The sequence below is a fragment of the Lytechinus pictus genome, chromosome 13 (assembly GCF_037042905.1).
Source record: "Lytechinus pictus isolate F3 Inbred chromosome 13, Lp3.0, whole genome shotgun sequence".
Taxonomy (NCBI): Eukaryota; Metazoa; Echinodermata; class Echinoidea; order Temnopleuroida; family Toxopneustidae; genus Lytechinus; species Lytechinus pictus.
In genome coordinates, this window is record NC_087257.1 from 28,373,726 (window position 1) to 28,398,991 (window position 25,266).

Below are 25,266 nucleotides of genomic sequence, written 5' to 3' on the forward strand. Positions count from 1 at the left end.
ATTTCAACTGATCAATGTGGATTTATTAAAGGTAGATCGGCATCCGAAAATGTTAGGCTTGTTCAAGATATTATTGACTATTGTAAATTTAAAAGTTCCCGTGGCATTATAATTTTTTTAGATTCTCGAAAAGCATTCGACAATGTGAACCACTCATTTCTGTTTGAAACATTAAAGCGGATGAAGTTTAAGGAATCGTTTATAAATTGGATTAAGATGTTATATAAAAATGCTCACGGTAGAGTACTACAGCGTGGGTGGTTATCAGAATCATTTCATATTTATAAAGGTGTAAGACAAGGGTGTCCATTATCAGCATTGTTGTTTATTTTGGTTGCAGAGATTTTAGCAATTCGTATTAAAGAAAATGATGAAATCAGAGGAATAGATATTTCAGGAAATTGTTTATGTTTTCAACACAGAGAGATAAAAATAACAGAGTTCGCAGACGATACGACAATATTTATCAATTCGATTAATTCCCTTCATAATGTTATGAAAGAGATAAATAATTTCGGTAATATTGCAGGTCCAAAAGTAAATTGGAATAAGACAAAGATGTTAAAAATAGGGATATTTAACTTAGAAAGAAGCGAGTTCGATTTTACAGATGATCCTGTTAAGTATTTAGGAATATTTGTGGGAAAAAATGAAGAGCATATACGAAAGCTAAATTGGGAAGGGAAAATTGAAAAGGTCAATAACATATTAAAAACATGGAAAATGAGACAGCTTACATGCTATGGTAAAATAATTATTATAAAATGTTTAATTGTGCCTCAAATCGTTTATGTTGGTTCGGTTATACCAATGCCAGACTATATATGCAAGGGTTTACATAAGATAATGTATTGCTTTTTATGGAATTCAAAGCGTGAAAAAGTTAAACGTAATATTTGTGTCAGACCGATAGTTGAAGGTGGTCTTGGTATGATCGATCTATATTTGAAATCAAAATCACTTATATTGTCTTGGATAAATTCCTTTTTTAATAATTATGATGCAGTCTGGAAAACACTTTTCTCGTTTTGGTTAAGTTACATAGGAGAAATCCCCAACTGTTTTCAAATGAATTGTCATCCAAAACACATGTTAAAGCTTTGTCGAAAAAAGGGTTTACCAATGTTTTATATTGAATTTCTATATACATGGGCTCAATTACGATATTTAGATGAGCAGAATGTTGAAAATATATATCGTGAAACATTATGGAATAATAGTAATATTACAATAAATGGACAACCTTTAAATTTTCAGGAATGGAAAGAAGTTGGTATTTTATATGTTAAACAAGTTGTATATAAAGGTAAATGGAAAGATATATCATTTTTTAGAAACTTTTTTGATGTTGATAATTTAGTATTTAGTTTTAGATTTTTAAAATTAAAAAAAGCATTTCCTGCTCATTGGCTTAAAAAATAAGTACGATGAAAGAAAAGCAAAATGAGTCTTCAGAACAAGAAGAAATTGATACATCTGTTGGTGAACGTATTAATATAACTTGCACCAGAGCAAAACAATATTATGTGTTGTTTTTACAACAAAAGAAGGTTGATTTTTATATTTTGGACATCTGGGGAAAACAACTAAAATTGCCAGAAAATTTAGTTTGGAAAGATATCCTTCATTTTAAATTCAAAAAGATAAAAGATAACAGAATTAAGCAATTCAATTTCAGACTGTTACATAAAATATTACCTTCTAGAGACAATTTGTTCAAGTGGAAAATTGTAAATACAAATCAATGCGAAATCTGTAATGAAATCGAGACCATTGGCCATTTTCTGTTTTTTTGCAAAAAGATTAAAGTTTATTGGAAAATCATATCGAGGATGATTTATTTCATTTTCAAAGAAGAAATGGTGATAACTATGAAAACATTGTTAATTGGGTATAAAATAGAAAACCCAAAATTTGAACTTATTAATTTGACGATCAATGTTGCTCAGTTTGTAGTTTATAATCATTATGTAAAATGCAACCTTCAGAATCTAAATCATAGCAATAAGAGATTGATCACGGAATTTGTTTCATATTTGAAGTTTTATTTGAATCATTACGGATCTAAACAATTTTGTGTATTAGAGGTCAAGAAAATTATTGATATATTGTAATTCCTGTTATAAATATTATATCATTTGACTCTTGAAAAAAAGTTATCCCTATGTAAATATGTATATATGTAAATATTTTGAAACAATAAATCCTCAAGGAAGAGGCAAAGAGAAAAAAAAATTTACTAAAAAAAACCCAAGTGGAACGCCTCTGGCAGTCTCGCCTACATTACGCAATTCGATATAGCAGCAGTGCTTCCTTTGAAAAACAGCTAATGAATAATTATTCACAGAAGAAAACATTAATAAGATAATAAAATATTATGTCCATTGACCCCAAATGACCTTTGACCATGTTCATGTGAACTAAGGATTGTGCAAATCTACCATTCATACTTGATTACCCTTATGTCGATGTTTCATGAGCAAGTACCATAAACTTCCTAAGTTATGATGCCAATTCAACGCATACTTCCAACACGGCCAGAGTTCATTGACCTTTAAATGACCTTTGACCCTGGCCATGTTCCTGAAACACACACAGGGTATTCAGGGATACATTACTGCTCTTATGTCCAAGTTTCATGAACTAAATCCATAGATTTTTAAAGTTATGATGACAATTCCACAAATACCCCCAACATTACCAGTTTGTTGACCCTAAATGACCTTTGACCTTGGTCATGTGACCTGAAATTAGCACAGGATGTTTAAGGATACTTGATTGCTCTTATTTCCAAGTTTCATGAACTAGATCCATAAAATTTCAAAGTTATGATGACAATTCCTCAAATACCCCCAATATGGCCAAAGTTCATTGACCCTAAGTGACCTTTGACCTCGGTCATGTGACCTGAAACTCGCACATGATATTTAGGGATACATGGTTGCTCTTATATCCAAGTTTCATGAACTAGATCCATAAACTTTTGAAGTTATGACAACATTTCATAAACTTAACCTTGGTTAAGATTTCGATATTGATTCCCCCAACATGGTCTAAGTTCATTGACCCTAAATGACCTTTGACCTTGGTCATGTGACCTGAAACTCAGGCAGGATGTTCAGTAATTCTTGATTACCCTTATGTCCAAATTTCATGAACTAGGTCCATAGACTTTTTAAGTTATGATGACATTTTAAAACCTTAACCTTGTTTAAGATTTCAATGTTGACGACGCCGCCGTCTCCGTCGTCGTCGGAAAAGCGGCGCCTATAGTCTCGCTCTGCTATGCAGGCGAGACAATAAAAATGAACTAATTTTTATAAAGCCCTGCTTGTTCCACAGATATACATAAATGAACTGTATACTCACGAACTGAGAAGTAGATGTAGAACATTAGAAGAGAATATATGATGGATACAGGGATCAGATCATGAGAGTTAATCAGGCTCTGAAAGTAAATAAAAAGTTAACAATATAATTCCAAATTAGAACAAATAGTCTCTTTAACATCTTTATTGCTAATTTTGAAAATCTAGTATTATTTTCAAAAGTGACTTTGTTACATCAGACCCACCCCTTTTGGGATGGGGGGGTCCTCTAATAATTCTCATTAATTGTAGCTTTGCATGATGTGTTTCTAAAATTGACAAGTTGCATTATGTTTGTTCAATCTGTTCAGAAAACAAATATACATCTTTGTTTGTTCGCAGATCAAATCAGTCATATATGGACAATTTCATTTTACAGATCCTAACTAGAATCAGATTTGTATCACGTTCCAGCAGTTAGGCAAATCGTTAATTCATTAGACCAGATTCAGAATATGAAAGTTGGTTGGTGATCTGACATACCTTGTAGTAGATGTGTAGAATAAGAAACTCTCCAGTATTCCAATTAAGAGGTGGTGATCCCATGTTGAACTTCTCTTCTAGGTGTGATTTCAGCTCTTCAATGAAACTAAAAACAACAAAACCAACAACATATCAAGACAACTATCCCTTTCATAAACAAATGAATGTGTGACCAGGGCCCCGTCTTACAAAGAGTTGCGATTGATCCAATCAATCGCAACTATGGAAAGCCAGCAAAGTCAACATATAAAATGCATTTTTATTTAAAAAGGTTTTTAGATATGAAGGTATATCCATAAATTCATTGATTTCTTGACAATTTGGACACTTGATGCAATCTCTTTTGTTTACAAAGGACATTTTGCAAATATCCTGTTGAAAAAAGTATGACACTGATGGATTTCCGTAGAGTTACCATTGATGGGATCAATCGCAACTCTTTGTAAGACTTTTCCATTCAATTGTAACTCGCATGGAATCCTTGATTCTGATTGGCTGTTGATTATCGTTACCAAGGTAGTTACCATCGAACTGCAAAGTTACCATAATAGTAACTTTCATGCAATGGGGCCCAGCTTGACCAGGGTCATATTTAACAATTTTTTATAACAAATTCATAATTTTTATAACAAATTTCCTTCCAGCCAATTGAAAGTTAGCATTACAGTAGCTTGTAACAGTAATACGACAGAGATGTTTCTCAAAGAGTATGACTAAAGGTCATGCATAAGTGCCAATTGATGTGCACATGATGCTTTACTCAAAACATATACTGTATGGAGTAGCGTAAATGTACCATCTGAACATGATCTTTGGTCAATTAACTGTAATACAAGGAACTACATGCAGGAATTGAAGTGTTTTAAGTTTGATAGTCACAATTAATTCTGTGCAATCCACCAGCCCCACCCCCTCTCCAGGGCACTGTACCATTCAGAAGTTGGAATGTGTGGACAGTGTAAATACTATCTAGACAAGGTTTATCAATAAGATCATTCAAATTTGTTTGGATACATGTAACTTTGTAATTTGAAGGAAAATCTTATGAATACTTGACTAGACTGAATTTACAAGGATAAAAATATAATATTCAAGTTTTAAAATCCAGACCTTGCAACTGCTGTGAAAGTAACGGTGAAAAGTTTTTAGTTCCTGGGGGCCGATTCATAAAGCGTTTGCTGTTTGGAAGTTACATGTGAGAGAGACTTTATGAACGACTGGTGATCCTTTCTTGTGGTAAATGATATTAACCATTAAGCGTTCATTTGTGATTATTTAGTGCGTAAGAAAAGTTCACCAGTCTTTCTTAAAGTCGCACTTAACTTACAAACAGCTTTATGAAACACCCCCCCGGTGAGTATTAACCATAACTGACAAACTGTACTTTAATGTTGGCACACATTACCAGAAAAAATCTTTCAAGCTCTATAACAATCTACCTTTATGTAATTTACACAATATGTGCTTGTACTTTACATATTAACCCATTCCCCCACCTCCCAACAAACACACAAGTACTGTGTAGAATTTCCAGTTATCAAATAGTCTCTATTACAACTGCCCGGTACACATACAAGTTGGTCATTATACTCGGAGTCATTGCTAAATATAGAATAGAAATGCAAGCTAGTTGTGGTTTAATTGGATGCCCTCCTATCAATCATAAACCTAATGGCTCTTTTACCATCTCAGTAAACCACAACCCACATCATCTACAATGCTTGATTAAAACATGTGCATCTACTGCATAATAAATACACAATCTCATGGAACAAGACAGTACCACTTCAAGTAAAATATGCTTTTAACAGGGAATAATTTTCATGGTATCGTGTCATAATTTGCTATGGACTATTGTATTTTGCTTCACAAGATTCATTTCATGTAACAGGTGTTTTTACATAGGAATATATATTATAGTATTGTACAGAGATTTCTTTGGAATAATTTTCTAATCTAATTCGAGATGTAAAAGTCCTATTCAATATTGAATTACAACACAAAGAAACAATAATTACTTTGGCAATTGAAAATATATAATGTAGACATTATTTATCCTTATGTTATCAATATATCCCACATACAGTATACATGTACTAAACTCTAAGGCCCGTATTCTGAAGTCGGGTTTAAATTAAACTCAGGTTTAAAGTTGTGGTTTAAGTATGGCTAGCCAATTGTTACATACATGTAAATCACTAACAGTAGAGATATCATATTTCAGCTCATTTGGCTCTAAAATCATTCATAATTGTCTAGGAAGTATACATAGATGATTGTCTTCACCATCGATGAATCAGGAAAGAGCACAGTAAACATAAGAAACATATACAACTTAATACAAATTTTGACACTTTTGGCTTCCGATAATTTTAGCACAGAGTTAGACCGTGGTCTAAGTTAAACTTGACTTCAGAATACGGGCCTAAATGTTGGTGTCCGATAGGTAAACATTGAATCTCATTATAAACATGACAAGGTAATAATGTCCCCATTGGAATGAAACATGAAGGCTACCTGTGCCATGTATGTGCAGGGTATAGCTCTACTTGTACACAGGGGCGGATTCCTGATTTTCCAAAAGGGGGGCACATTCTTCTCAAAAGGGATGGGGCACAGCCGGCCCCTGGATCCGCCACTGTTTGTAACATACTATTTGTCTTGGAAATAGTTTGTTCCATCACTCTCACCAACAAAAATTATTTGCTTAGTATTCATGAAGAATTAGTAAATTAGCATATAATTTTATAACCATTATTTTCTACAGGTTAGGCTCCTAATAACGCTTAATTTCATGTCACCAAGATGGAGTTACATTAATTAAAGAGCACTTAACTTTAATATACTACAGTGGGTATCAAAACTATTCAATGCTAAAAGATAACATAGTTAAATGAAAACACAAAAAATTCAAGTAAAATAATGCTTTGTGAATGGATTTTCAAAGCATAATTAATTCAAAAATTATGGCAAAGATAATGAAAAGCCTGCATGTAGGAAGAAGTCAGCTGATTAGCAAGATGTCTGAAAGTCAATATTAAGCCTGAGTCGAATCGATTTTAAAATCGGTGTTCGATCAATGTCATCGAGTGCCGGTGCAGATTTTGCAAAATCGGTGCATCAGAAAAAATAAAAAATACGTCGGCCGGCCGATTCGTTTGGTTCACACAATCAATCATCAAAATAAAGAGTAATGTCCAACTTGACTACTACATGTACTTACTTGATTTGTATTCCCCCCAAAATGAAACCGATTGTGTCATTATGATGCCTATTCACCATTAATTTGAAGTTTATTTCGATCATAGTTCGAGTCTTACTTGTCTGCTCGTGCCGAGATAATTTATGCACGATGAAATCTTCATGAATGGAAGTCATCGATCGTGCAGCGCATGCGCAGTACTGTGCTTTAATCAAATCAGAAAATAACCAGAAAATTGATGCGATCAACGTAAAATAAACCTTGCTATCATGAACAATATTAATATGACCATAGAACATTATTTAATCGTACTATTTAACAATAATTTGCATATGATAATCATTAATATGAATTTAGAGCTTGATGTGAAACGTTTGTATTTCGTTTCAATTTTCAATGACGGACATCACATGACGATCGACTTGAGTGAGTGCACTTGTCTAAAAAAAAAATTATCACGTCAAGATCGTAATATCACCATATAATAACATTTTACATGACAAAACAGAGAAAATTGCGTTTGATATTTTTTCCATCAATTTGAAGCTAGTTTGTGCCCAACTTTGGGCTCTGATTTCATGAATGGAAAATATGTCCTACGTCAACGAACGCGCATGCGCATTGTGCTTCTTTTTCTCGGAGCTAGCTCCGGAGACGTCCAGGCCAGAGATGGAATAAAAATAATGCCAGTATAAAACTATTAATGAACATTACATACTTTGCTGACATCGTCAATATATTTAGTATGGCCATGAAATCTTATTAAATTGTAATTATTTAACATCCAATAATAATTTATATGAATTTAGAGCTCGATCCGAGACATTCATATTTATTTCGATAGCATGCTCTTGTCTTGTGTCTAAAATATATAAAAAGTGGATTATCATATCAGGATTAATTCTCGAACATCGTCATAACTCATATTCCACAATCTTTCCTCACAATCGTTATATCAGCATTGAATGCAAATTCAAATGACCATCCAGAGAAAATTACGTATTCCCATCAATTTGGAGCTCATTTTGGATCCAACTACACAATCTCAGGCAAGTTACAGTGCTCCCGCTGGTTGCACTCGTTTGCTGGCGCTGGCATCAAGCACGCCTGTCGTTTCGGGAGAGTGAGTGTACGGGGCTGCAGGCAGGGCTGGTGTGTGCGAGTCTGGACCGCGAATGCTAGTTGACCGAAAATCGTTCGGATCGATTCTGCGTGATTCATGTCTTTGATATTGTTTCATTTTCAACTTATATGTTGTCATCTGCGAATATCATTGTTGATATTTTGGGAAGAATTCTGCATTGGACCCTGGCTTTTTGTGTGTTTTGTGATCATGGAAAATACAAACGAACTTTGCTGTCATCTGCTTGTGCAACGCTCACCCGGCCAGCGCATACCGTCAGTGCATGCAATGCGTGCATAGCGCATCGACGCGACTGCCGGAGCAAAAAAGAATTGACTTGATTTTCCCCGCCGCGCCTTCAAAATTTGATGCATCGATGTTCGATCGAATTAAAGCTATCGAACACCGGTTTTCAAAATAATCGATATGACTCAGGCTTAGTCAATATTCTCTCATTTTCTGCCATTTGGTGCAAGCCTTTTTTAAAACCCCTGACAACAATGTGCTGCGTGTGCTCAAGCATGGACGAAACATATCTTTTTTAATAGCATTTGAAAGATGAGACTTCAGAGTATCTATTGACATCAAAATATAGCCATCATAATTTGAAAAAAAATTTGATAGACTTTTCAAAACTGTCCCGTGTTTTTGCCTTGGATGCCGTATTGGTTGGCTTTGATGCTCCTTGCATTGGCCTTGGATATTTTGCATGCACTTTTTGATGTTTCCCACTTGTGCTGTAATATAGAAATGTGCCCTTAGAATAGGGCCTTGTTCTAATGATATTGAAATTTAGGTCCTGTCAAAACAGATACAAGGACACTGACATTGTTTCAATGTATGTATGACAGTAACATTTCAAAATAAAGGTTTTAACGTAGACCATTTAGTTATAATTACTTGACTTAAATACGTGCAAGGTTACATCAGATTGCAAAGTTATCAATACATGTAGTTCACTATATTTACCAACTGTCTGATAAAATGCACCTAACAAGATCATTGTGACCTTCAAGTCTAGTCTGGTGCATGATAGCTGACAGCTGGGGGCGGTGTGCAAATTGGGTTTTCCCCTAATTTCAATATGCAAATAAGAATATTAGGCACCATGCCAAAAGTTATTTTTCAAAATAGTGTCTTTCATGCAGGCATCCCACAAGTTATATCATATTGAATCCTTAAATTCCTGATTAGACAAAACAAGGAATGCTGCAGTGGCGTACCTAGGATTTTTCACAGGGGGGGCAAAAAAATTGGTCGCCAAAAAATTTGACAAGCCCCCCCCCAAAAAAAAAAAAAAAAAAAAGGTCTTCAAGCTCATCAGGGGGGGGGGGGGGGGCAATAAAGGTCTTCAAGCTCGTCAGGGGGGGCAAAAAAGGTCTTTTAAGCTCGTCGGGGGGGGGCAGGTTTATGTCTTTTGTATGGGTTGTGGCTCGTCAGGGGGGGCAGAGTGCCTGCATGCAAGCTGAAATGCGCACTGCTCTTGCAGATGAAAAAAAAACCCATTGAAACTTGTGTATATCTCACCCTGGTTTTTACAAAATGATTGAAAAAAAAACAAGTTACCTGAAATTACATTGATCTAATAACCATATTTGTGTACGTTTTATGAAATAAAGACATGAAGAGATGATATTTCTCAATAAATTACGATTTTGTAAAAAAATAAAATAAAAAATAAAAAAAAGGATTTTTTTTTTTTTTTTTTTTTTTACAAAAAACATATTTTTTAAAGGAAAAACGTACTGCCGTATTTTGGTTGCAAAAACGTACTGGTTGGCAGGTCTGCATTCATCTACATCTGCCACACTCTACCAAGCTTACATGTAGATACACGTACCTGGTAGGAATTTATTCCTTTAAATTCTCAAATTCTTATTGCAGCTATCGTGACATTGTAATCATTGTGATTATTATCATAATAACTCACCTTTCATTATATGTATGGAATACAACTGTTACAGCAAAGGAAATCTGCTCAGATACAGAATGAATGTTGTACTTCTGTAATCCAGTGTACTTTGCTTGGACACCCAGTAAAAGATCTGAAAAAGAAAGATTATATATATTTCAAGATTTATCTATTTTGTTCTCATTGTCATCTTTTTTCAGAATACAATCAAGATGAGCACAGATAGTTGCAGCATACAACACTAAAGACATCAAGCAATAATCAGTAACAAACCAGTCCTAGCCAACAGATACAAAGGAATTCAAGATATGTACCAAAATATTTTGAAACCATGCAAGTTTACAAAGGGAAGTTTAAATATGGTTTTATACAAAAACAGCCCACTTTCAGGAAGTTGGAAAATATTGCTGTGGTAATCTTGCATAAAAATGAATGACCTCACCTACACATATCTACAAAAAAATGTGGATACAATAAACCTGCCAATAATCTATCACACCAACTCTTCTAATACTTGTTCTACAGTAGAAATTTAAGAGTATGCAAATATTGAAATCAAATTGTGAAAAGCAACACTCAACAAACAAAATGGTTAATGTTTAATCATTCATAAAGTAAATTTCAAATGACTTATTACTTCATTAGAATATTTGAGGACAGATTAGTTTAAATAGAGAAAAGGGGCGGAGCACATAAAGCCAATTGATATTCATATTGTATTATAGTTTGAATTAAAAGTGAATCTGCATTCCATTTTAAACAATAATATTAACAGAAATAATTATGTATTATAGACTTGCCATGTAATGCCGGTTTATCATAAAAGTTCCCCATGAACACAGATCTTCCGGGGTAAGGGTCTTCTTGAAAGAGATCAAAGCTGCCTTTCCATACATTAGCAGGTGATACTACAAGGCAGCTATGTTCAGGCATTACTCCTTTCACTCGGTCAACAGTATCAGATACATACAGGCATGATGATCTCAGTAATACTCTACAAATATAAAAAGGCGATAAAAAAAGGATTATCCCAGAGAGCCCTATCCTTCTATGGGCAAAGACAAAGTGCAAAAGGATATGTGTATTATACTGAAATCAGCGCACGACACTGGCACTGGTCTGACGGTCCCAAACCGGTAAAAATTGCTGTTGGGCCAGTAACTTTTCAGAAATAGCCAGATGTACTGGTCCGAAATGACCAGTAAAAATTATATCTTACTGATACAAATCTTTTGTAAATCATGGCTCTGATGTTTCGCTAAAAATGCTCTACAAAATTGAGAAATGCAAATGGCTCTCATGAATTATGTTGTGTGTGTGTACTGTTTGATTGTTTTTTTCTTTGGGGGGATAACAATAAGCAATAAAAGACGGCAAGGTACACTCAAGCCTTTTAATGTTTTTCTTTATTTTTGGAGACCAGTAAATTTTAGGTTCGGACCAGTAAACAATGGTAGAACTGACTATCTACTGGTCCGACATGATCAGGTTGGGCCAGTAGAAAAAAAGGGTTAGTGTGGAGCCCTGCTGAAATGCAAATGTAAAGCTGTTATTTCAGGCACTTGTACCAATATCTTATGGTGATTAAATGCTAGTTCCCTGTACCTATGGTACATTCTCACAAACACAGAAACAAACACCATTACATCTCTGGAATGGGGATACAGCACATAATAATAATAATTATAAATATGAAGAATATTGTAATCTTTTCATTATTATAACTAAATGAGCTCATAAATTTCTCATTTTTTCTATTATTCAATAATAATTGGCATTTATGTGAGCTAACTACCTATTATCTAGTCCGCAGTAAACTATTATCACCCAGCTTTACAGGTAGCTCGAGCTGCCAAGGAAAGTTTCTTTAAAACATAAAAAGAACTAAATCTTTTCTAAACACCACCTAAAATGTGTTACGAATTTGTTGAGCATCAAAACAGGTTAAACAAATACCACCACCACTTAATGATGCTTGTGCAAACATGTATGCTTTTAAGTTCTGAATATACTATTCACATAGCTATGAACATAAATTGAAATGACTCATGGCAATTCCAAGTTATTAATAACAATGAATGAGTACACATATTGACATCGTAGGTACAAAAATCATGACTAAAAATGCAAATAGTACAATAACTAAACCCCCAAGAATCAAGAATGTATGACTGGCATGGGCAATATTGAGCCCTTAGACATACAATTAAGTAGAGCTCCCCTGACAGAATCGTCACAGAATAATTAAAAAAGAATCAAGATTTTCTAAAAAACTTACTTTGATTTTGAACTAAAACTCTTGATCTCTTTGTCCAGCTCGAAGGCCTTCGACAGTGGACCTCTGACATCATCACCGTAGGTCAGTCCCGGTTGCCATGGTGAAACAGATGCATTGACAACAACTTGCAGCACATAGCCTACTGGTGGTCTTGAAAACTGGGATGAGAAGAAGTAAAACATTTGAAATTTTTGGACCAGTGGAATTCATGGTTGTTTTGTTTGTTTCACAATATGGGATGGTAAACTAAAGGGAAAGGAATGTATCACAATTTTCACTGTACATCAAATAAGCAAGCTGCATTTTAAAAACACCATATATTGTAAATAAAGTAACCCCATAATGATCTTCCCATTTCTATGTTATAGACATAAAAAGAAATTATTGAGGATGTTTCGCACCATGTCTCAACAAGACTGAACTTGAAAAAACAGAAAAAGAAAAATATTGATTTTGAATAAAGGAATTAATGGCAGTTTTGTTTAAATGTTTCACAATAGGGAGGGGGAAGGGAAAGGGATGTACAACAATTTGAACAGTTCATAAAAAAATAAAAATAAACAGGTCACATTTATATAACAACCTTATTGTAAATAAAGGACTTTTATTACATTATATTACTCTGAAACCCTATAATACACATATTTCAATTTCAAATTCAATTTTATTATGAAAAAAAGAAATATTAGAAGATTACAAGTGGCTGATACACAAATCTAGGTAGCCATTTCAATGAATGAATCCACTCACAGAGTAGTCATAGTAAAATAAATATTTGAATATTACTGTAAACATATTCAGATATAAAGTCCAATCCTTTTTGGAAAGAAGGGCAAGAATTATTGATATTTATAAACAGATTGAAGATCATCGACTTCCTAAGCAGGAAGAGTTTTTAAAAATCTTTTCAAACTGAACAAAATTCAGGAGATCTCATCTTTCTCTAGCCAGGCAAACAAGATTTCTCTCCAACATGTATTGATACCTGCCCTACTATGATGATGACTTTTTTACAGAATATGTTGAGCTTTGAAAACGTTCTTCCAAGATTCTTACCCACTGTGGTCTTTTACTGTGATCAATAGCAGTCTTATTATCAGGCTGCTGTTTGGTGTAATACTTCCTTGCAGTGTCAGGGAAACCATTCAAAGGTGTAGTGTACTGGTACGGAGCCGTCAGGGTCAGAGGCACAGCAAAGAAGCATGGAAGACTGTATATAAATAGATCAATATGATATCTTAATGAACCCTGATCATTCTGACCAGCTTTTCTCCAATATTAATTCCGTTTTGCTCTTATTTTGATTTTTAAAAAATAAATAGTCAGCGAGAGCAACATACTTTTTTAGAGGTGGCAAGCTTGGGCATAATTTTGATAACTGTATATTACACACATCCATAAAAATGTAAATTCCAAAACACAAATCAAGATTTTATGTGATTTTCCTCTTTTTTTCCTTCTCATTAATTTTCTTCAATATCTCCTTCATCCCTGGCCCACAATTTAATCTTTACAGATGTAGGCCTATTATTCTTATCTTGAACAGTTCACCTTTTTGAAAACCTCTTGTCTTCTAAGATTTAAAAAAGGGACTAAAAAGGCATAAACAGTGCTCCCTTATATTCCCTGTTTGGATCCAGGCTGGACTTTGAGGAGTATACTTAAAAAGAAAAAGAATCAGGAATGAAATACATACAAATACAACATAATCTAGAGATTATACAATTTCAATCTGTGATCATTGCTGACTCCCCCCAAAGCTCACCTGCAGAGCACAGCGATGACTGATGAAAACACAATCAGGGCTATTGGGTAGTTGGAGCAGAAGAGGCCATAATTATAGAAGACCCTTGACACCATCTCCCTCATTTTACTGACAATCTCATACTCTCCAGCTTCCCCCATGATGGCTGAATCCTCTGCTTAAGCTGACCCTTGATCTATGGAGTGCCAAATGGGTCTGAAGATTTCCTTGCAAAAGTGTTAATCACTTTTTTCTTCAGGATCGGGTTAATCTATTGTCAGAGAGTACTCATGTTGAAGAAAGCTGCAAGATAAGATTTAAAATATAAAAATTACAATGTCTCATAGGGGCAAACAACTTTCCTAAGACAAGTCATCTGCTTTTGCTCCCAAGATTGGCAACAATTATTCATTTTTAATCCATTCTCGTTGTTTGAAAATATATCAATATGAGTCAAAATGCAATAATGGCTGGAATGATTTTATATGAAAAGCAAAATTTTGCATCTGCGGCGTGCTTTAGAAATAAACCTCATCTTTTAAAACCCACACAATCAATGGTATTCATGTGTTTTGAGCACTTTTCAACCATGGAAATTTCGAACTATCACTTATTTTTATAGTTCAGCAGTTTATTCAGTTACATACTTGGCCCCTACTTCGCTATGTAGCACAAGTCCGGTCGTGTCCGGAGAAGACAGTAATTTCATGAAGTTTGTAATCAATATTTCATAAACAAAGTGAAACTAAACAAATTCTAACATTATGGCAGTGAGTCAAAACTTTGCACGTGTCCATACCTCGCAGATGGTCATGATCTAAAAACCTATTCAATATCTTTAAAATCTGACATTACCAACATGAAAAACAACCTAAAATTACCCTCTAGCATATTAGGTTTCTTTAGGATGAGATCAATATTGATGAAAATATTGACAAAAGATCAGCATATTTGTCATCAGGCCACTGGGACCGTTCCAAAAAAAATCTGAACTTCTCAACAATCATCATATCACGATATCATCATTTTAAAAGCAGATATCATAAAAAATGTGAGTAAAATGTGGTATGGTCAGACGACCACATATCGACCACCTCTTTTGAAACCAACCACCTTGCGCGCGTTAAAATTATTATAGAGAGTAGGCGCAGTGTCCAGAGAAACGGTAAGAATCGATTTTACGAGAAAAAAAGAAGCAACAAAAAGTAAAAATTTAGTAGAATTAATCAAAATTGTATTGACCAAACCCCGCTGAAAAACCAAGAAATCCGATAGAAAACGGCTTTAGAACAAATATCCGTCGTCAATCGTCGAATCATGTGCCGGAGCTCGCAGTGGAAGTAGTGAGACGATCATTTAGCATGTTGACATCTTAGAACTGATTTGGAAGAGTAAAATTATTTCGCCACCGCGACAAGAATCTGCCGTAAACTTAAGTGTATCGCGGGTGGTCGGTTTCAAAAGACGGGTGCAAATGAGCAAATGTAAAATCGTCGTATTCGTTGTTATATATACGCGGATTGAATCGGAGTCGCCGAGCGAAATATGGGAATCTGATCTGCTCAATTTTCTGCACAAATGATACGAAAACTGGGTAAAATTGATGAATATCTTCGCAGATACTACGCTTAGAAGATTAGGTGGTCAATAAGGGGTAGTTCCAACCATACATCATATTCAAAACTATTTTTGCTACTATTGTTTTATTGTACTAATGCAACTTAATGCACAAATTTTGAGAAAATACAGAGCAACGAGTGAAAGCATCTGGAAAACAGATCCCCATCCTAACATTTCCCCCACCTCCATTCACTTTGTCAAAGACTTTGTCACAAATCAGTGACAGTATTGTATAGTATTCATTGAATGTGTGCAAAAAAATCAACAAATCAGACTGAGTGACTGTGTTCACTGTTAGTGTTAGTGTAGTGTGGTCATGGTGGTGGTCGATGATAGTCGATGTTTGACTTTACCAAGATTTGACCTCAAATTCAGACAATAGACACCCAATATTCATAACGTGAAAAAGATCATGTATGAAAAAATTTACTTGAAACCCGTTTGCTTTTCCTTGCTTTAGTCTTCATTTTGTCTGGGATACGAAAGTGTATTCCGCCCAATCGACTCCGCCTGCTACACTACATCTACCATCTAAGTAACGTTAGACTCTCATAAATAAAGTCTACATGATGATGTAGGAACTAGGATGGGGGATCGGGTGTCCGGACACTTTATATTTTTGAAGCCTTCTTTATTTGTCTTTGGATTACACTAAAAATATGAATTCAATAGTTGTAATCATCTTCCATTTTGTTCTCCATAATATTTCCTTACATTTTGTACGAAAAATTGATGAAACTTCGCTTGTAAATTTTTCCAAATGACTTTCTAAAATTGATCGTCCGGACACACAACCTGTCCGGACACACAACAACTGGGTATACGGGGCGCGGATTAGGCTAGCGATAGATTTATCGTTAGTCGGTGAGGCGCTAACCTTACTCCCAACTCTCTTGACTGAAAAACAACTCTCAAATCACATAATTAAGTGTACACCAAGTTACAGTTTACTTACAAATCGATTTAATATACTTACGACTTAATAATACAGATCAAGCGAATAATAATGCCCACGGTAACTCCTTTTCTCTCAGAAAAATTCACTGTAGCCGTAGGCTAGGCCTATGCGAAAAACAGGACAGTGGAAAAACATCAACAGCGCCAACTATCGACAGATAATTGAAAACAATAAATGAAATGAGTTTCAAAGTAACTTTATTATAATTGGCAAAGCGAGTTATATCATAGAGATGTATTACTAGTTTGCTTGGTATATATCCATAATAATATGAATTAGAGCTTAGCGCTACAGGCTGGGGGCAGGGTCGATGGCACGTAAGATTTTTAAGTAGTGAACATATGTCGAGGAGAAAGTGAAAAATAGGAAGATGGAATAATAGGGAGTGGGCTATACGTGGGTCAAAAATACTTTTTTGGTCATTTTAATATGGCAACATTTTTTATTCATTCCTTGTAATGTATCTCAATATGAAATGACAATATTTTTGTGTCAGGTCCGAAGAAAAAAGTGTGCCTGGCAAAAATAAAAAATGGTTGCCACCCCCCCCATCACAGTTTTTGCCACAACTTTTTTATTAGGTAGTCTTTTTCTCTGGTTTTGGTGTTTATTCATATGTTTTGGGGGACAGGCAATTTGTTTTTCCTAATATTAGTACTTTTAAACCATTATTTGTAGAGTTAAAAGGTGATTTTACCTAAATTTACCAATTTTTAGACCCTTTTTTCAGCCAAAAAGTAGGTTTCATCGTCTTGTGGTTCTTGGACTTTTTTAATAGACGATGCGAGTTCCACAATTGCAAGCAGTTTCAAATAGTTATATTGCTTTTATTATATATATACTTTGGGTTTTACGGATATTTGCGAAATATATCTATAAATCTAAAAAAAAATGTCAATTATCCGTAGGGGCTATACAGTATACAATGTGCCGTACATACTGCACTGCATACATTTATGTCCATGCATTGACCACCATGACAAGGTCTGCATATAAACTATAGTGTCATAGAAATTAGCTCTTAGGTTTAAAATTAGATGCCTCAGAAATAAAAGATATGGTTTGTCTCAGAAATTGAAGATATCTTTTGTCAAATATGCTAAATCAGGGGGCGAAGAGAGGTAAATACTATTAACAATGGATTATTGTCCACCCACATTATGGCATTTATACTGTAGTTATTCTGAGCCCTGTTGCATAAAAGTTACCATTATGGTAACTTTGCCATCCAATGGTAACTTGCATGGAATTCTTGATTGGCTGTTGATCAGCATTACCATGGTATTTTATACCTGACCTCATAAACATAGGGTTAGACACCACAACCAGGTAAAAGAAAAACAACTCAAAATGAAGTAGAAATGGCTAAAATTGTGATGTATGTATATGATGTTTATGTGCAACTTAGTTACATCAGGTTAGCTAATGTATCAGCTGACAAGCAGTCAAATTCACAATCTAATTCTAAACCTCAGAAGCTCATTATATAGTTTATATACAGGCCTTGTTAGTCATGGTGGTCAATGCATGGATATATGCATCGTCCCTGTAGTATGTACAGTACATTGTATATCGCATAGCCCCTATGGATAAATGACTTTTTCTTTTATTTGATAAGATACATGTATATTTTGCAAATATCCTTAAAACCAAAGTATAGGAATAAAAGCAATATAGCTATTTGAAACTGCTTGCAATTGTGGGGCTCGCATCGTCTAAAGTCCAAGAGCCACAAGACGATAAAACCTACTTTTTGACTGAAAAAAGGGTCTAAAAATTGGTAAATTTAAGTAAAATCACATTTTAACTCTACAAATGATGGTTTAAAAACACTAACTTTAGGAAAAACAAATTGCCTGCCCCCCAAAAAACATATGAATAGACACCAAAAACCAGAGAAAAAGACCACCAAATAAAGAAGTTGTGGCCAAAAATGTGATTTTGGAGTTTTGCCCGGCACACTTTTTTCTCAGACCCGAGACAAAAAATATTGTAATTTCATGTTGAGATAAGGTAAAAGGAATACAAAAAACTGTTGCCACGGTAAAACCAAAAATCACCCATTCATAGCCCACTCCTAATAATAATATAGGTATATTTACCCAGGGTAGCCACTTCAGTTTCGAAAACTGTTCTACCAGCGGGCCCTGCTATTATTATTACCCCGGCTTTAATATAGCTGAGCTGCCTATAGGCGCTCAAGCATTCAAGGAATATCTTCCTACCGGGTACCCATTCACCTCACCTGGGTTGAGTGCAGCAATGTAGCAATGTGGATGAGTTTCTTGGTGAAGGAAAGTACGCCATGGCCCATGGCTTGGATTCGAACACACGACCCTCTGTTTCAAAGTCAGAAGACTAATCCACTGGGCCACAACGCTCCATGGAAGAGCATGAAACGAGAGGAAATGGTCGTGAATCTTTTTGGAGAAATTGTCTTGCCCGGCCATTAATTGCCCCCCCCCCATAAAATACTCAAGGCATTCGTATACGATTTTGTGTAGGGATGTAAACTTGCACTGCCCCCCCCCCTTCGCCTGTCACGTCTGCTTGAGAAGTTTTATCTCAACCAGCCTCTAATGGTAAATATTCAGGGACATTTAAAACTGAATGAGGCCCGATTTCGCCGATTGATGAAAAAAAATCCTCACCATAAAAAAGCAAGTGAAGATCGGATCTTTTTGTAGCGTTATAACTGAAAAATAGAGGTCTATAGATAATTAGCGAATATCATCATCTTAAAAAAGATATCCATATTAAAGGCAACTTGTGTGTACTAGGGGGTGAGGTGTCTTCATGTAATTCCGCCCCCGGGATTCCGCCTATTTACATAGGCTGATCCAGGGGACCATGCAGGTCAATCACCCCTCACAATATTGCGATAAAAAAGAGGAAAAATTAATGTAAAGAAGAAAACAATTGAAAGAAAAAGCGGAAAGAATGAAACAAACAATATGAATAAATAAAGATAAGAGGAGAAAGAAAAGTTAAAGTAAACGAGGGGAAAAATTGAAAATAGGAAGGTCCACCCCAACAAAACGTTGATGTGAATAAAAAGATAAATTCCAACAAGCATAACACTGAAAATTTGAAATCGGATGTAAAATGACATTTTAAAGTTTCGCTTCTTCTTACAAAACAGCTGACGTATCATACATCCTGGTCGGTATGCAAATGAGGAGACTTATGACGTCATCCACTCACTGTTTCTTTTACTAAAATATCACGTACATATGGCTTTATTCGCCGCATAAAGCAATTAATACCTCATAAAACTCTTGTAACCTTATATTTTAGATTATAACTTTTTATGTAAATTTTCACTTGTATTTTTAAATATACCATCATGTTTATGGTCTATTTTATGTTTGTAAAGGGGAGGGCTTCGTTGTAAAGCAGTTTAATAACTGAGTCGAACTACCCTCCACCTTATTTTATCATTTGTTATAAATAAAACATGAATAAATAAATATATAAATTATGAAACAATATTCGAATTTTCTTCTAATTGTCAAGTGAAACAACGATTAATTCCTCCCTGAACATTGAAATTAGCGTTGCTTTAAATGCATGGTAGGCTTACAATAAATTTGGCCCTTATTGTCAAATCTGTGAAATCGGTCTATTGTATAATTCAAACAATAAAAAACAATAGAAATATAGTAAGTGAGGGACATCGACTGTCTCATTTGCATGTCTGAGGTTTGCATATCACTGTTTTGTGAAAAATAATCGAAACTGTAAAATGTCATAACTTTTTTATTTATGTACATCAGATTTTGATGAAACTTTCAGCATTATGCTAGTTTGATTTTTCTCTATTTACTCAAATCAACATTTTTCTGGTAGACTAGACCCATTCTGGAAAAAGAGGCCTATATAAACTTTAAGAAGCATTTTGGGGTAAAAGTTGGGAACCAGACTATTTCACACAATTCAAATATTCTGAATCTGATAAGATCGGTTCCCAAGCTAATTTCTCATGTTTTGACCACCTAATTTGCAGAAACAAAATGGCTGCCAAATTGACAATTCAGAATATTATTTCGACAATGTTCTTTAATTATATTCGCTTTCACAGACATGAATACTGCAAAATCCTGCAAACATACGTGTACCTTTCGGGAAAACTTGTTAATTTTGTTTGCGATTAATTAATTATGCAAATTTATGCATATTTTGGATCATTACGCTATAATTTGATAATTTCGGCTCAAATGTTTATATTTTTGGTACAAATAGCATTTACATCATTATAAATAATTGTACGGCCCTTAGAATATAATATCACAGTGAATGATAATGTATTTTATTGTTTTTTAATTTCTTATGTATTTCTTTGTATTTTGTACCTTTTGTTTTGTACATGTTTTGTTATGGGATCTGTCAAATTATTGATTATCAATGGCAGAAAATAATTAGCTTCAATAATTTAATTATGTAATCACTTTTTTATTCGCATAATCCATGGGTATAAACAGATGCACCCACTCCCACACCCACATCTGCATACAAAGGTAAACTCCTGCACAGAGGGCCTTCCCATTTAAAAGCACACTGGTGGAGATCCAACGAATTTCATGAACCTATCTGTATTCAAGCGAATGTCACTATTAATTGCTTATATTTTTATTATAAAATAATATAGGGTATTTATATTGCGCACATATCCACCTTGTTAGGTGCTCAAGGCGCTCCTATATTACCCGGCTAAGCTAGGCGTTCATAGCGCACACAGCTTTTTAAGGAATTACTTCCTACCGGTACCCATTTACCTCACCTGGGTTGAGTGCAGCACACTGTGGATCAGTTTCTTGCTGAAGGAAATTACGCCATGGCTGGGATTCGAACCCACGACCCTCTGTTTCAAAGTCCGAAGACTAATCCACTGGGCCACAACGCTCCAAAATGGTATCTTGAATTATGATATCAATCAATTCATTCATATTTACAATTTTAGATGATGAATTATTAAATTTGAATCATAACAGTACTGTAATTCTCAACTCCTAATAGTCAATCAGTTGCATCTAATATCCTTTGGAGTAGTTATGTTCCCGACCAACATAATCCGATCACACATACATGTATATATATTTAGTGTGTTTTTCTTCAGCAAAATGAAGTGAAAACAGTTTGCTGAAAAATGAAATGTCTTGTGTTTTTCTCCATTACGCTTCTCAAATTGTCCCAATTTTGAAAAAAAATTCTCAGAACTGAACCCACATAATAAATTATAATCCATCTAATTTCTCATTTTTCCTATCAATTACACCGTTTTCCGTGTTTTAAAAGCCAGACTGTGATGTTCTAAAGTTCCACAACGAATAAGTCACTGCATATCCTTTTAATAACAATGTTTTATCATTGGACTTCATTAACGGATTACATGTGCATCTCCATAATATATCTTTTCCAATGCAGTACTGCACCTGTCCTATCAAGGATTGCAGCTTTAGCCAACTTAGAGGCATCCATCTTCCCCCAGCTTGAAATACACCTTTACCTTCGGGTTGTTGAATGATCAATGTCAGTTATCATCGATTTGTTTTTTCCATTGGATGGCTTGATTGATAGGGCAGCCTCATATTATAAAAGTCATCTCTAATTGTTGAAATCAAACCAATTTAGTACAAGTATTCTGCGGAGGCAGTTCGTATCAAAGTCATCGTGTTTGTGTTCTTGAGATATGTCCGATTCTCATGTCACAGATTCATAGAGAAAACCTAAACTTTTGTCTTGCATGTCTTGAGAGAGAATCTGCTGTCTAACCAGATCTTGTTTCAGGTGTTAAATTGCTCGGAGTGCACCTTTTCAATACCGCAGTGAATTGTGTAATGTCTTCTAGGCCATTTATCAAACTTCAAATATTCACACATCTTCATATCTTCATAAGATAGACTATTGAATAATAATAATAATAATAATAGGCATTTATATAGCGCCATCTATCTAGAAATATTCTATTCCGAGGCGCACAAGAAAAGAAAGAATAAGAAAGTTTGGATGAGTGTCAAAGTGCCAATAACTAATACTGTTTAAAAAGACAAGACTTCAGTTTAGATTTGAAGGTCTCTAGTGATGGTATAATTGATAACGAAGATATCTTTCAGAGGATGGTGGGTTCCTGGCATGTTTGGCGTTCCTGTATAGTGATTATTAATCCACTTAGTTTGATCAGTATTAAACCCAACATCATCCAATAGCTTACCCAGCTCTGATAGGCTGCATGCGAGTCTGAGATATCACCATCAAAGTCTAGGTCGAGAATTTCTTCGATTGTAGAGCCAGGATTTCTCTTTCTATGAGGAAAGCAGTTGCCTAAGTTATGTTTGACTTGTCAACCGGTTTTGATACCAATGAGCATGTCATTCTTCTTGGGAGACTGACAGTCTGTTTTGGAATTGATGATTCTGCAGTCCAATGGCAGGTTTCCTCTTACATTGCCAACAGAGCAGAGCTGTATGAAGCTGTATTCATCACTGGCATGCAGTCTCCTGTGACTACCCTTTGATATGGAGTTCCTTGGGTGTCTGTCCTTGTCCCTTGTTCTTCAAACTGTACATCACTCCTCTTGGCTCTGTAATGTGGCAACATGGTCTTGGTATACACTTCTATGCTGATGACATCCAGCTATATACCTCACTTTTGATCTAAAAGTTAAAGATCCAGAGGTTCGTGCAGCTGCTGTTGTTGGTGCTACCATTGAGGATTCGATGTTGGATGAAGGTCACTTCCTGGAGCTTAACAATAAAAAGCGAAGTATCTTGTTCTGTTATCTTCATATATGCGTAATTATTATGACTACAACTCCAGTCTTAATAGGTGAGGAAGCTATATATCTCCAGCATGCAAGGCTAGATCTCTTGGCGTAGTCTTTGATAGAACAATGAGCATGAAGAAACACACATCACATGTCTGCCAATCTGCATATTACCTGCTCCACAGAATTGCTGAGATCAGACATTGTCTTACATGAGGTGGTGCAAAAAATATCATCGATGACTGAATAACCTCTAGACTGGACTTCTGCAACTGTCTCCATGCTGGTTTACCTTCTACAGGCATCTCTAGCACTTTTTAACCATAGGACACACTGTGAAAATTTGTTCTGCATTGGGCAGTAACTGGGCTGGAAACCTTCTTGTTTTGCCCATGTTTTAACCATGGAGCTAATCTGTGTTTAGCCCTATGTTTTTATCATTTCCTCTTCTGTATTCAGTATCGTTCGTCAAATAATCTTCCAAGGCAAGGATTGGATAAAAGCTGTGGTTTTCAGTTATCACTTTAATGGTTGACTTGGGGTAAATGTATCGTTGCCAAATAAATAAATAAATCGGTAATGACCAAAAAAACTAGTAAGTGATCAAGTAATACAGACCCTTTGCATCTATTACAAATTGTTCTTTGGTTAATTAACTGCCATGATTGCAGTTCTGATGGAGCTGAATCAAAGATAAAATTTTGCTGCAAGGATAATAACAATGTACTAATACTTACATGTATATCCGATTGATAAACTACACTGCGTACATCATACGTTTAATTGATTATTTGATCTGTTATAAAACATTCTAATATATCTATTTCAAGAAATTTAAGTTCAGTATGATTACAGGTTTTCCAACTTTTAAACTCTTCTTTTCTTACGGGTTCATTGAATTTGGTAATTGTCATGATTATAGGATCAGCATCAATGTTTTTATATTGGGCATATCTACTATACCTTGCAAGTATATTACTTTCTATATACAGGTGTGGGTGTGGGAGCATGTGTGTGTATTTGTTCCTGAGTACAATTAACAGTTGTGGCAAAAGAAGTTTATCAAATGATTCAATCATTGAAGCTTAATATTTGTCTGCCATTGATATTAGTTGTTTAAAGATCTCATATCAAACATATACACAGCAAATGGCAGAAAATACAAGAACACAAAGGAAATATCAAAGAACAATAAAATACATATAAAAATTGACTTGAGTATTATATCTAAGGGCCAAACAATTATCACAATGATACAAATGTTATTTGTACCCAAAATAATAAACACCTTAGGTGTAATTATCAAATTATAGCATAATATTGCAAAATATGCATAAATTTGCATAATTAATTAGCCGCAAACAGAAATAACAAATTTTCCCAAATGGTACATGTTAAGTATGCAGGATTTGCAGTATCCATATCGGTGAAAGCGAATATTATAAAAGAATATTGTATAAATAAGATTATAAATTGTCAATTTGGCAGCCATTTTGTTTATGCAAATTAGGTGGTCAAAACATGAAAAATTGGCTTGGGAACCGGTCTTATCAGATTCAGCACATTCAAATTAGGTGAAAAAGACCGGTTCCCAACTTTTACCCCAAAATGCTCCTTGAACTCAAGTTCTCCCCATATTGGTCTTGTCTATGGGGAGGACCTTTAAGGTCACCTTATAAAATTTTTAGTCTCCCTAAGACGCGCTATTAATAGGCCGCTACGTGCACTAGCGTACCTACGGGGGGGGGGGCAGACTGCCCCCCTGACGAGTCACAACCCATGCAAGGGACATATCCCTGCCCCCTGACGAGTCTT

The 25,266-nt window shown here is 34.9% G+C and overlaps 1 protein-coding gene across 1 annotated transcript in view; it reads right to left on the bottom strand.

The window, feature by feature from the left end:
- LOC129275175 (sterol regulatory element-binding protein cleavage-activating protein-like) overlaps nt 1-16,837 on the bottom strand; it is a 39,256-nt gene extending 22,419 nt beyond the window's left edge. The window contains exons 1-8 of the mRNA XM_054911966.2: nt 16,707-16,837; nt 14,132-14,413; nt 13,423-13,576; nt 12,367-12,524; nt 10,889-11,082; nt 10,107-10,221; nt 3,852-3,957; nt 3,370-3,448 (exon numbers count right to left, since the gene is read on the bottom strand). Of these exons, the coding sequence (XP_054767941.2) occupies nt 3,370-3,448; nt 3,852-3,957; nt 10,107-10,221; nt 10,889-11,082; nt 12,367-12,524; nt 13,423-13,576; nt 14,132-14,271 (946 nt within the window). The 5' untranslated portion in view covers nt 14,272-14,413; nt 16,707-16,837. The remainder of the gene's footprint in view (nt 1-3,369; nt 3,449-3,851; nt 3,958-10,106; nt 10,222-10,888; nt 11,083-12,366; nt 12,525-13,422; nt 13,577-14,131; nt 14,414-16,706) is intronic.
- Between the last annotated feature and the right edge of the window lie 8,429 nt (nt 16,838-25,266).